The 14,928-nt window shown below is 40.2% G+C and overlaps 2 protein-coding genes across 10 annotated transcripts in view; one reads left to right on the top strand and one right to left on the bottom strand.

Annotated features, from left to right (window-relative positions):
- nfic (nuclear factor I/C) overlaps window positions 1-14,928 on the bottom strand; it is a 184,250-nt gene that overhangs the window by 152,797 nt on the left and 16,525 nt on the right. The gene's annotated exons all lie outside the window — the stretch shown is intronic.
- On the top strand, window positions 4,402-7,237 carry LOC143315073 (uncharacterized). Its single transcript, XM_076722522.1, is given in 2 exon segments — window positions 4,402-5,964; window positions 5,967-7,237. Coding segments are annotated over 2 exon segments (2,718 nt in total). The 3' UTR covers window positions 7,122-7,237.

Below are 14,928 nucleotides of genomic sequence, written 5' to 3'. Positions count from 1 at the left end.
TAGGAGAGTAGATTGATATATATAGTATAGTAGTATATAGTATATAGTATATAGTAGATATTTACATTTGTGAAGATTTCCCGTTAACAATTCAATTCATAGGAATGGTGACAGGCCTACTGTCAATTAATAAATAAAAACAACTACAGAAACAATCATAATAATGAAAACAGTCATCTAAACATTTCAGGTATCAAGTTATTGCCACCCCTATGTGAGTAATGGTCTCACCTTGGCCACCCCAATGAAAAATTTCTGGCTCCGCCACTGGGGTGGGGGAAGGGTATTTTTATCTGTCCGTCCTGTGTTCTTTGTTCTTTTTCCATTTTGAAAAACAATAAACATATGTTTTAAAAAAAAAAATGTGTGAAGCCGTCAGTGAGGACTGCCAAAGTATGGCCAGAGGGAGTGGACGCCACATTTCAGCACCAGTTCCAACAGACAGACTGGAGTTTGTTCACCACCCGGGCCACGCTGGACTCAGGATCCATTTACATGGACTCATATGCCTCCTCCATTCTGGTTTAAATTAACACATGGGTTGACAATGTCACCACCCACAAACAGTTAAGAACTTTCCCCAACCAGAAGCCTTGGATGAACAGTAAGGTCCGCCTCCTAATACAGGAATGTGATGCAGCGGCCTACAGCTCATCCAGAGCTAACCTGAAGAGGGGCATCAGGGAAGAAGAACAAGAACAAGAACAAGAATCAGAGGGAAAATCCCCATTATTTGTCACACACATTACATACACGCGCACACGCCATGTAATTTGGTGAAATTTGTCCTCCACGTTTGACCCATCCTGGTTGTCCTTCCTCCACAGCAGACCAGGAGCGGTGGGCTGCTTTCCGACCGGCACCCGGGGACCCAGTTTCTTTTGTCACCATTGGTCAGGTGGTGGTCTTCTTGCATGTTTTTAGTGTTTTTTTTTTTTTTTTTAAGGAGGATACCCCAGGTGAACATGGGGAGAACTTGCAAACTCCACACAGAAAGGCCCCTTTCCTCGAGCAGCAAGCACCGAAGGCATGGTGGAGGACACGCCCCCGGCGCCCACAGCGGGAATCAAACCTGGGACCTTCTAGCTGTGAGGTGACAGTGTGGCCATTGTGCCACCAAGGGAAGCTAAACATGCTCACAAGCAATGGATTGAGAAGCACTTTCACAACAATGCCGACCCCTGCCGCATGTGGCAGGGCATCCAGGCCATCACAGACTATCAGCCAAAAACAACAGCCCCACCAACCAGCAATGCCTCTCTCCCTGACGAACTCAACAACTTCTATGCTCGCTTCGACATGGACAACAAACAACCAGCCATCAAAACTGATGTGCGTTCTACACTCAGCAGGGTGAACATCTGTAAGGCTGCTGGCCCTGACAGCATACCCAGCCACGTGCTCAAGGCCTGTTCTGAACAGCTGGTTGGTGTCTTCATTGACATCTTCAACCTGTCACTGGCCGACACAGCAGTCCCCACTTGCCTCAAGATCACCATCACCAAGTGCTTCGAGAGATTGGTCTTTGCCCACCTCAAATACTGTCTTCCCCTGACGCTGGACCTCCATCAGTTTGCCTACTGACCAAACAGGTCGACGGAGGATGCTATCTCCACAGCACTGCACTCCACCCTGATGCACCTGGACAACAACAACAGTGAGGATACTGTTCATCAACTTCAGCTCAGCATTCAACACAGTCATCCCCTCCAAGCTGGTCAACAAACTTAGTGACCCCAGCATCAGCACCTCCCTCCTCGACGAATCAGCCTACAGAGATGAGGTTCAACAGCTGGTGATGTGGTGTGCCGACAACAACCTAACCTTCAACACCAAGAAGACCAAGAAGTTCATCGTCAACTACAGGAAAACCAAAGGCTGCAGTCACACCCCATTCACATCGATGGGGCTGATGTTGAAAGTGTCTCCAGCTTGAAGTTCCTGGGGGTCCACATCTCTGAGGACCTCTCCTGGACCCTCAACTCCTCCACCTTAATAAAGAAAGCTCAACAGTGCCTCTACTTCCTGAGGAGACTGAGGAAAGTTAACCTGGCTCGTCAGATCCTGGTCAACTTCTACCGCTGCATTGAGAGCATCCTGACCAACTGCATCTCAGTATGGTACGGCAGTTGCGCAGTCTCCAAGTGGAAGGCCCTGCAATGGGTGGTGAAAACTGCCCGGTACATCACTGGTGCCCAACTAACTGCCATCGAGGACCTTCAGCGCAAGCGGTGTCTAAGAAGGGCACACAGCATCAGCAGTGACAGCTCCCATCCCAACCATGGACTGTTTGCCCTCCTACTATCTGGTAGGAGGTTCAGGAGTCTCTCTTCCCACACCAGCAGGCACAGGAACAGCATCTTCCCCAGAGCTGTTACCCTGCTGAACTCAGCCTCCCCTCCAACCACCACCACCCTCCCCCCATTGATTGACACTGACACACAACTCAGCCCATGCCATACTGCACATACTGTACATTGCACATATCACTTTATATTTTATTCCTTCAGGAGAAATGGAGTCATAAAACATCCCAACTTTTAAGAGCTATTAACCATTTGGACTGTTTACAGGAAGATGTGATTTCGGAGAGAGACAAGATGTCTGATACCTCTTCCACATTCTTTCAGGGGAGCAGAAGACACAACCAGTTCAACTTCAAAGATTACCTTTCACCCAGTATGTTTCTCATGGGGATGCTAATTCGTTCTTGATAGCCCCATGAGAGACAAGGACAATAAAACTGTCTGAATGAAAAGTGCCAGGTCTCAGAGGAACCCACAAAATCAGATAATACTGCTAGGTTGTAAATTAGACATTCCTGAAGCAAACTGTACTGTATGTGTGCTTCTTTTCCCATCACACCAGGATAACGAAATCTGTATATTTGATTTAAATTTGGATGCTCTTACAGTATTAGACCCATCATCTGTATGATATCAATGCTTTTCCACTGTTTCTAGCTCATAAAATGACAAAACTTTGATTTTAATTCTCCTAAAAACTTTGTCGGAGTTTCTACCATGGGACCATACTGCCAGCTAGAGGTTCGTAGCGGTTAAGCTGAATATGCTCAACACGAGACAGTTATTAATAGTAACCGTAGTAGCGATAATCATTTCGGCAAATATAGTCTGCCTTTCTTTATTCCTTTGTCATATTAAGGTAGTTATACCCTTAGTCATCATGTTTATTAGGATGAGTATTAGGAAATGTTACCATGTTTATTGTTGAATGTCATTATTCATCCAATATGCCTGATGCATGCTGTGAACAATGTTGACATGCGCATTGAAAATTAATCATTTAAAATATATTCAATTGACCATAGTGATAAGCAGATGAGCCCCTCGTATGAATCATTAATTAATTCTCGCTCTATGAGGTGAAATCACATTGCATGTAGTGGACACTCAGTTTTCAGTTCAGTTTAGTTTTAGTTTAGTCTGGTCTCTCTTGTCAGTCAGTTTTCGTCTTTTGTTAGTCTTCAGTCTTTTGTCTTTGTCTTAATTCATCTTTATTCGTCCGTCTTACTTCTTTATTCAGAAAAAATGTTTTTCCTAGTTTTTTAAATCTTCATGAAACTTAATTTTTGTTCGCCAAGTTAAGCCTCATGATTTGTTTTGTTTTTGTGTTAAAATTCTAGTAACGTAATAATAATTTTGGAGACATTTTCGACCGGTCATTGAAAAGGCTGTTAATCTTATTATTACCAATCTAATGTCTCGCCACATGGTCGCCGACTCAACCTAAAACCTGTAGCCTGCTGCTGACCCGCTGGTTTGGGTTAAGTAATCATCAGAAGCCGTTCCTTGTCTGTGACCGACACCGGAGGTCTTCCAGCTCCTGAACATCCCTGTCCAACACCGGCTCTCAACCGTGGATTGCTTGATTTGTCCGGCAGACTGCGGCGCAGATCGGAGCCACGCACGAAAGTTTGGAATCCTTCGTGTCAATTCTGAGGAACTGACACGAAGGATAGGAACTAAATATTATTTCCCCTCCACCACCACAGCGCCGACAGGCACCACCTCCACCCCCTCCAGGGCTTGATCTGAACCTACTCCAGTCCCCTAGTAAGAGCCCAGCACAGCCACCTATTTGTGTTGGTAACTGATGTGTTCCGGGTCCAGCTTTTAAGGCAAGGAATAGCCAGGGCCCATTGTGCCGGAAGCTTCATTGATTCATGTCTCAATAGGTAGGAGGAGAAGATCGGCCCATCTCTCCAGAAACATCACATCATTGAATTTAACATGCATTCCACGTCAGCCACAGTATGTTCTAAAAAATGGGGATGTTGGACTTTTTAGCACATTTAAGTTAGCTCTTTTAAATGTTAGGTCTTTGGCAGGCAAATTATTCTTAATCAATGACTTTATCGTCAAGCACAAGCTTGATTTTATGTTTTTAACTGAAACTTGGTTAGGACAAGATAACACCGCAGCAGTTCTCAATGAGTCAGCCCCTCCGAATTTCAGTTTCAGAAGTGAAGTAAGAATGCATAAGAGAGGAGGTGGAGTCGCCATTTTGTTTAATGATAGCATTCAATTCAGTAGAGTCTCTTATGGTGAATTTGAATCTTTTGAATATGTTGCCATTCAATCTAAGTCTCCCTGTCGATTAGTCTTCATAACCATCTACAAGCCTCCAAAATACAATACAAAGTTTTCCGATGAGTTTGCCAATCTACTGTCTGTTGTTTGTATTGATTTTGACTGTGTTGTGTTAGTGGGTGACTTCAACATTCATGTTGATAATCTCAAAGATGGATGTGCTAAAGAACTTTTAAACATCCTGGATCATTTTGGCCTATCTCAGCACGTAACACATTCAACACATAACAAAGGGCATATCTTAGATTTGGTTATTTCCAAAGGGCTTAATATCACTGAGGTTGTGGTGACGGATGTTGCTCTTTCCGATCATTACTGTGTGTCATTTAAAATGGCCACACCTGCTATTCTTAACAAAACTGGAACAGAGGTAATCAAAAAGCGTTATATTAATGATAACACCTGTGCAGTCTTCACTCAGTCTTTTACACCATCACCAACACTGCCCTCAGCTTTAACTGATGACCTTGTAAATAGTTTCAGTTCCAAAGTTATGACTATTATTGACTGCATCGCTCCAGTTAAGACAAAAGTTTTATCAGGAAGGAAAAAGACACCTTGGAGAAACACCACACTGGTCAAAGTCCAGAAAAGAGTCTGCAGACAGGGAGAGCGCAGGTGGCGAAAAACCAAACTCCAGGTTCATTATGAGATTTACAAAAACAGTCTCCACACCTATAACCATGAACTAAATATGGCAAGGCAAGCATTCTTCTCAGAGATTATCAACAGAAACTGTAATAATGCCCGCACTTTGTTTTCTGTTGTGGATAGACTGACAAACCCGACAGCATCAGTCCCTCCTGAGCTGCTATCCAACAAGTCATGCAATGAATTTGCAGCCTTTTTTACAGATAAAATTTCAAGGATAAGACAAACAGTGTGCAGCTCCAGCTCAGGCAACATGATAAGTCCATCTGTGCCTTCTTGTTCTCCAGTTAATCTAGCACATTTTAACCTTCTAGATCATACAAGGCTGACAGAAACTGTATCACAGTTAAAATCCACAACATGCTGCCTTGATACTCTGCCAACAAACTTTTTTAAAAATGTCTTTAATTGCATAGCTCCAGATGTGTTGCAGATAATAAATAATTCTCTTCAGTCTGGTCACTTTCCCCAGGCCTTAAAAACTGCAGTAATAAAACCTCTCCTAAAAAAGACTAATCTGGATGCTTCAGCGATAAGTAACTATAGGCCAATATCAAATCTTCCCTTTTTAGGAAAAATTATTGAAAGGGTTGTTTTTCAACAAATGCATGGTTTCGTGATGCAGAACAATCTTTTTAATGCATTTCAGTCTGGATTTCGTCCACACCACAGCACTGAGACTGTACTGTACTCAAAGATTTAAATGACATACATCTGAATAATGATGCTTCCAAAACCTCAGTCTTAGTATTATTAGATCTCAGTGCTGCCTTTGATACAGTTGATCATGACATACTTCTTGACAGACTGGAAAAGTGGGTGGGACTTACTGGCACTGTACTACACTGGTTCAAATCTTATTTGCAAGACAGAGACTACTTTGTGTCAATTGGTGAGCATGTGTCTGAACGAAAAAAGATGATGTGTGGGGTGCCACAAGGGTCCATTCTCGGACCACTTCTTTTCAACATCTACATGTTGCCCCTAGCTCAGATTATGGAGCATCATAATGTTTCTTATCATACTTACGCAGATGATACACAACTTTATATTTCTGTGTCATCACATGATTACAGTCCCTTACTTTCACTGAGTGAGTGTATTCATCAAATCAATGAGTGGATGTGCCAGAATTTTCGTCAGCTTAATGCAGATAAGAGAGAAGTGATTGTATTTGGCCCCAAAAATGAAAGGTCAAAGATCAGTGCTCACCTTAATTCCATGTCACTGACAAAAACAGATAAAGCCAGAAATCTTGGTGTAATTATTGATTCTGACCTGAATTTTAACAACCATTTAAAGCTCATTACCAAATCAGCCTACTACCACCTGAAAAATATAACCAGAATTAAGGGATGTCTGTCCAAAGAAGACATGGAAAAACTGGTTCATGCATTTATTTTCGGTAGGTTGGACTATTGCAATGGAGTCTTTACTGGCCTAAACAAAAAATCAATTAGGCCACTACAGCTGATTCAAAATGCTGCTGCACGAGTCCTTACAAACACCAGAAAAATGGACCATATCACACCAGTCCTCAGATCACTACATTGGCTTTCTGTGAGTCAAAGAATAGACTTCAAAATCTTACTGTTGGTCTACAAAGCATTGAATGGTCTAGGACTGAAATATATTTTAGATTTATTAACTCCATATGAAGTATCCAGACCTCTCAGGTCATCAGGGACAGGTCTATTGTGTGTTCCCAGAATGAGAACCAAACAAAGTGAAGCAGCTTTCAGTTATTATGCTCCTCACCTGTGGAACACTCTCCCTGCACACCTGAGGTCTGCACCAACTGTCAGCTCATTTAAATCAGGGTTGAAAACATTATTATTTGCTACAGCTTTTACTTAAAGTAATTATATTTGCTCAATGACTTTAATCATTCTTAATGCTAAATTATTGTCTTTTACTGGCTTCTGTTTTTAATTTTCCTTTAACTGTTTTTTTTTTTTTTTTTTTTAATTCTCTTCTAATCTCTTTCTTTCTTTCTTTGAAATGTATGATTTTAATGTACTTTTATGCTTCTGTAAAGCACTTTGAATTGCCTGGTGTATGAATTGTGCTATACAAATAAATTTGCCTTGCCTTTCTTTTTGCTTATTTCAAATGCTCAAAAAAAAAAAAAAAAGAATTCAACTTTAAAGAAATATAGAATTTTTTAATCATACTTGTCTGAAATGAATGAAAACAAATATTAGACAGAAAACTACAATTCAACGACTAAGTAGTGTTCCCTTAGGTTTACAGTTATGCCTTAATCCTGCACTGTAATAAATTACCAGCATTTCACAATAATTAACAGTATTATTTTACAGTAACTTGTTGTAATTAAGTTCCCCTGTAATATCCCAATGAATACCTGTAAAAACTACAGTATCCTTGGATTTTACAGCATTAAACTGTTATTTTACAGTAAAATCCCGCAATCAAAAAACCCCTGTTCTATCACAACAAGGTCTGTAATATCACAGCAACACAGTAAAAAAAAATGCAAGGATTTCACAGCATTCAGCAGTATTATTGCAGTGAAATATTTTATTCAAATATTCCTGGTTAAGTCACATGACGTGACCGAACTCGGAACTGGACCTGAAGATGCCATTTCCCTTTTCTCTTCTGGGCTGAATGGAGAAGGTGAGCTGCATGCATAACCTCTGTTTGCAGTACACCCATGTTATTTTAAATGATAATAATATTTACTTTGAAATGAACATTCATTGCATGACACAGTTCATATTTTGTTAGCAAGTGCCCGAAACTGTCGAATGTTCTCTCACACCATTTGCTAATAGTGATGGCTAGCTTAGCTAGCTACTGGAGATGTGACAACTACTGTATGTAGGAGCAATTTGCAAACGGTAGCTTCCTAGCGAAAGGCTACCAGTAACACCATTACGAAATATTAGCACTATTAGCTAACTAGCTAACGTTAGCTAGCTGCAGCTTTTGCCCATGTGGTCTGATATAGGCTAGCTAACGCCAGCTAGCTAACGTTAGTGTTTGCTATTTACCACAGCCTGGATCAGACAAACCTGACTAAAAATGGCTAAAAATAATTTTATGGTGAGAGGAAGATCCAACAAGTTTGGATTATAAATCTGTTAGGGTGTGATATGGGAAAAGGCACAGGTGAACACCTTGATAAATGCTGCCTGCAATACATGTCTGTTTAAAACTGAAACTATCTTTGCTTATTAACAGGTGCATCTTGGATATCAACCCTGAAAGAGGCTCAAAGACCAAGAAGCGGACAACAATGAACCCCTTTTGAGGAAACTAATTGACTTTGAGTGGGCATCATAGTTTTTTTGCTGCAGCAGTTGTCAGGGTCAGTTTTGAGTACTTTTTTTGAAGACAACTTTGCACTACAAGATTTTTGTACAACGCTGTTGTGTGTGGATTATAGAATGTTTGAGACTGAGAGGAGTGTCTGACCCCTTCACAACATCCCTTCATCACTCTCTTCCTTCCTCTCTTACCTTGCCATGTAGGCCTCATTCCCATCCTCTTACTGTTATTGTGACACAGCTGGGTAGTTGAATCGCAAGTTTCTGCACAATTTCTCTGCATTTTAAGATGGCTTTGGAAAGTTTGACAAGGACTAAGAAATTGAATTTCTTGAATTCTTGAATTTCTGGGCATTTATGTTGAATAACCTTTATTTGTAAATTAATATGCCATTGGGCTAACATTGACTTTACCTCAGAGTTGTGCATGGGGGGAGGGGGGGTTAATTGTACAATGATTGTAAATTTACAGTAAATGGAAACTTCATCTGCATTACTTTCACAGTAAATTACTAGCCAATTTTTGCATGACTTCCACAGTATACATTGTAAATTCTCATCTGCTTTCTATTATTGTAAAGTAAATAATGTTGTGTTTTGGACTATTGGTCAGGCAAAACCAGTGTTTTGACAACATAACTGCATAATTGTGATGAGAGTTTATTTTATTTTTTTACATTTTGTACATTAAACTATTAATCAGTTAATTGATACGGAAAACAATCATTAGTTCCAGGCCTGGACCGATTCCTCAAGTCTTGTAGGTCTTCATAATAAATACGTTCTTACAGCATAACAAAAGAAATTATGTTTCAGTGCAAGGGGACATTTTGGAGGACCTGACAACCAATTGCCTTGTCACTTACCTAGAGAAAAGCACACATTAAGGAGACAGACAGGATCTGTGAATTCCCCTTGTCAAGTATAATGAAATACCTGATAAATAACCAGATGTAAATGTCCATTTTGGTTCATCCAGTGGCATAACCAAAAACATTCTGATCTGGTTATTTCATAGTATCTATAAAAGTCTTCACAAATCAGTTTCCTGAAAATTTGTGGGGCAATACTACATATTTTCCCATTTGCAGTGAGGTCATTGTTTTTGCTGGTTTTATTTTTTGGTCATGTTGTGGCCATGTTTTTACCAGTGATCAAGTAGCAAATGACTGAATGATATGAATGAATGACATAGTGATGGCTGAAGATTGTAAGCTTGCTAAACAGACTACTACTAATTTTTTTTCATTAAACATATTTCCAATACAGCTATTCACGTGAAACTGGGACCAGACATTGGTAGTAATCCAATAAAACTACAGAGAAACCGACATTGTGATATTCTAAGTGCAGTGTTTGATACGATTGGTCATGATATCTTAATCAATTGTCTTGTATAGTTGGTTGGTCTTTCTGTGTTAAACTGGTTTCAAACCAGGAGATCATGTGTCTGAGAAACATGACATCTGTTTTGGAGTTGTACAAGACAGCTGCTATGTGGTAACATAATTAGATAGCACAATGTATGTTTCAATATTGTTAAGTAAAGTTAAATGACGACAAAACTGAAATACTACAAATCTGCTCTAAAACAAAGAGAGAAATGGTGTTTAATAGTCTGGGGAAATTAACTCCCTGGATTAAATCAAGTCAAGTCTTGGTGTAACCTCAGACTTGACTCAGATTTTAGCCTCAAATCCCACATCAGCAAGGTGACAAAAACTTAATTTTTTTTCAACTTCGAAAACACAACTAAAGCACAACCATTTTTTAATCAAAAAGATGCTGAAAAATTCATGTTTTCATTTCAAGCCGACTTGATTACTGTAACACATTATTTACTGGCCTCCCAACAAAAAAACACTGAGAGACTTCAGCTCATTCAAAACTCTGCCACTCGTGTATTAACCAGAACCAAGAGAAGAGAGCACATTAATCCAGTTTTAGCTGCTCTGCACTGGCTTCCTGTAACATTCAGGAATGATTTTAAGGTCCTCCTCCTTGTATACAAAGCTCTTAATGGGCTTGAACCAAGCTACATTGCTGACTCCCTTACTCACTATTTGCCTTCAGGAATCTGCTGCTGGTTTATTGGAGGTTTCCAGTGACAGTTGAAAGAAAATTGGGGATGAAGCCTTTGTCCACTACACTCCAAAGGTCTGGGACACACTACCTATAGATATCAGGGAAAGCAGCTCACTGAATATTTTCAAAAGAAAGCTAAAATCTTTTCTTTTCACTTAAGCATTTAACTTACTACCTATTGGTTCCTGATACAGGTCTGAAACTTTTGCGTTTTTTTGTGCATGCTTATACAATGCTGCAAATTAAAATTTTAGATTTTACTTGATTTTATGCTTTCTATGTAATCTATCTGACCTATATTTTATGATTTTATGCTGTGATTTGATGCTTTATCCTTATTTATATTTTTACCCCTTTTCTAATAGAGATTTGTGAATATTGTGGTCTCTGAGGCAATACTGGGTTGTGCCCTACAGCCAGATAAGACCCACAGTGAGACTACATCCATGAAAAGACTTCTGAGGTGGCTGTGAAATGCCTGCTCTGGTGGAATCAAGACCTGTTATGAGTCCATATCTGTAGAGAAGGAAAAGATTCTGCTAATAGTGTTTTCTACCCAGCAGAGGAACGCACAGCCTATATTTTGCTGTGTGATGACTGTACTTGCTGCTTCCAGATCTTCCTGGAGCTCTTGTGGACTTGTACTTGGCTCTTGGGCTACTCTTCTGACTAACTTTATGACTGCCTGGCTGTAAATTCCCTGTGCATGGTCAGTTGATGATGGAGTGAGGTTCATTCCACTTCGGGATAATGATCCAAATGGCGCTTAAGAAATCCAATAATGTTGTTGTGAAGGTCTTGGGAAAACTCTTTCACTTCTATGCATCATGAGATGTTTCTTGCATGACAGCTTGGTAACCCTTTTTCAAAGAATGGAAGTACTGACCTCAAACACATTTCCTTGAAATTCCGTTGATGAACAACTAATGTGCATTCATAATTATGTTGTGGTAACAAACATAATGGCCACCTGGATTATGTTCAGATTCAGTGCTTCTTTGACATACTATGCTGAGGTCGCAGAGAGGTGGTCAGGGTGGATCACACATGTACAAAGTGTAGAATTATGAATCCAAGATTGGCGTCCATACTGTAGTTAGGTTTAGGCAACAATAGCACTTTGATTAATAATAGAACTTTCGATTTTGCTTAAATGTTAACAAACTTAACTTTTTCTGGATTAAAACAGACTCACAATCTTTCCCTAACCTTAACCAAAGTGCTTCTGAGCTGTCAGTACCTAAACTTCACCTTAAAAGAGCTGAATAATGTTATCATGATGAGTTGATAGTGCATTGCAAGACTGCCTGTTTTGGCAAAGAACAAATTTAATACTGTCAGCAAACACAGGTTCAGTGTCAACATTTTTGCAACTTGCCAGGTATGTTAATGAACAACAACGAATTTTGTCATTATGTTAACAGAAAATGTCATTTGGTTGGAATTAGGTTTCCCACAAAACAAATTTTGCTGATGTTTATTAGTTGTGTGTATACATAATTTCAAGACGACAGGGCTGCTAAACTACCAACATGCAGAGCCCAGCTGATTCTCATTACAAATAGCACAGGCAGGCAAACTACTTAGTGGAATCAGCTGCTTTAGTGCTTTTTCTTACTGTGATAAATATTTTTTTTCATGTGTCGTTCCACTTCATTAACCATATGTTATGATTTCTTTATTGTGCACTGTTAATAAGTTAAGGCAGATATCTGCTGTCAGTTTCATGTGAATAGCTGCATAGGAAATATGTTTTTTGGGGAAGGATGCTGACATGTTGAAAACTTATTTCCCCCACTTCCCCCATATTTTTGTATGATTTTAGGTCATGCTGAGCTAGGCTAAATATATTCTGACGACAGCTTACGAAATGCATGCTCATCTTAGTCTGAGACATAGAGAAAAATTGTTTTCACAAAATAATGGAACTACACCTTTAAGAAATTTTGAAACATGACTGTCATGACTCAAATAATGTAATGTAGCCAGCAAGCTTGGTCTCATTCCCAGATGATCAAATTCTGATACTTTGCCCCTCAGCATCTCACGTAGATGCACAAGGTACCCTTTGGCGTCTGTATGAGATGCACCAGGATTTAAACTAGCTGCGAGCACATCTACAGCAATATTAGACACTCAGAACAAGCTGATGTAGTATAAAGACCAAGAGAGTTCATAAGTGGAGGAAGGTAGGGAGGATAGATGGGTCAAACATACAACTTTCACCCAGGAGACCAGGGTTGGTGTCCCAGGAGAAAACAAAAGTAGAATCAAAGTGAACGATCTTTCCCAGTACCTAACCAAGTAGTTTTGATGCCTAAACCTTAGCATGTAGTTACGGTGCCTAAACCCAACTAAGCAGTTTTGGTGCTGAGACCAAACCTAAAGACTGTTTCACAACATAAATCACGTTAGAAAGACTTTCTGGCAGGAAGATTTTCTGCATTGCTGGGATGAGAACATGTTGAATGGCCGGAGCAGTTGCTCTTGGCATCTAATATCGCCGTGGATGGGTTTACATTGGAGTTAGCTGAAAGCCTGGTGCATCTCATACAGACACTAAAGGGTACCTTGTGCACCCATATGTAACGCAGTGTTGGTATGATGCTCTGGGAGTGAGAACTTTCATTTTGCATTGAAAATATAAAATGATTAAATTTTCATATTGTACATAGGCAAAAGTTCACATTCATGAAATTAATTATATTTATTGATTTCACCTTAGCCCAAAACTCCAGGCACAAGTACTTGATGAAGATAATATCTGATCCCTCTGCAAGGCAGTCATACAATAGTAAAGCTTGCCAATAAGCAGGCAGTATAAATTGCATTAACTGTTTGACAGTGAGAAAGAACAGTTACATAATGATCTTTCCTTTCTATAAAGAACAAAACACACTAGAATTATGTTAGTAATGGACTATACTTCTCATGTGATTATCAGGTGTAATACGGTATTGTTGTACACCATATATCATAACATATAACATGTACGTACAAAAAGGGGTGTTTAAATGTAGGAGTGGTGGATTTAAATTGGCTAACAACAAACACTACTTTCTGGTCACAAGCAGAAAGACTTGAAATGATATCACTAAAAATTGGAGTTTTCATAGTGATTTGTAGGGGGTTTCCTAAGCAGAAAGACTGTGATGGACTGCCTTCTGTGTCCTATTAGCCAGCCGGACCCGTGTGGCTGAAGGGAGCTGTTCCACTAAAAGTCATATTCCCACTTGTATTTCCTCTAGACTAACAGATAAACCCAAACTTCTTGAAACCTCTTTAAAGTTAAAATTGGTGGATTTTGCAACATCTCTGGATGCGCTTTTAGTGAACAAATGCAGCAGAGTTTCCTGTAGTAATGTATGGTTATCACAGGAAAAATGCAGACCACAAATGAGGTAACAAAACGAAAGCATTTAAGCGCACATGATTCTTTCCTTTCCCCTTGCTCAGTTGTCACATGACCCGAGATGGATGAGTATCACAGAAAATTGCTTATCTTAAACTATAGTTAAGAAGCTGGACAGGAGGATCCTGTCTTGGCATGCAAGAGATGTCATACCTTCCAGATGTCTCTCTCCAACTCGCTGGAGGTCCAGGTTTTTGTGTGACAGTGGCAAAGCCACTGTTATGCACATACGCTACAGCATATACTGACCGTCTTCCAGTTTCAAACATATCCAAGTGAACAGTAGCTCATTTGAAGAACTGCTCAAGGACTACTCCCCGCAGCTCCCCTGGCCACTCGAGGTCCAGGCACTTGAGTGACAGTGGCAAAGTCACTGTGATGCATATACGGCACATCAATACACTGAACGCCTTCCAGCTTCAAACATATCCGAGTGGACAGTAGCTCATTTGAAGAATTGCTCTAGAACTGCTCCCTGCAGCTCCCCTGCCATCAAATCACTCTTAAACCAGCCTACACCAAGCCATCCACCCCTGAACCCCTTCCCAAAGGTGTGGATAAGAGAGGGTGCCGGGGCAGGAGGATGGTATGCAACAAATTTAACAATCTTGGATGCAACATTTCAAGCTGCTGATTTCTCCATACTTGCTCCTTCTGCAACGGAGCACATTCCAGACCAACTTGTCCTCATTATCCAACCATGCACAGTCCATGTCAGTACCTCAAAATTAATGTTCTAGACACTGCCTTAAAGAATCACCCAGACCACCCAGTTTGTTTTTCTGAATACAAGGTCTTACTCATGATTTGCACCCAGGTTTGCAGGTTCTGCCAGATTCCTCCTGCACACGTCACAATTTACAGTCAGCTATCT

Source organism: Chaetodon auriga, chromosome 3, assembly GCF_051107435.1.
Source record: "Chaetodon auriga isolate fChaAug3 chromosome 3, fChaAug3.hap1, whole genome shotgun sequence".
In the NCBI taxonomy this organism is placed as follows: Eukaryota; Metazoa; Chordata; class Actinopteri; order Chaetodontiformes; family Chaetodontidae; genus Chaetodon; species Chaetodon auriga.
This window is presented reverse-complemented; position numbering and strand designations above follow the sequence as displayed.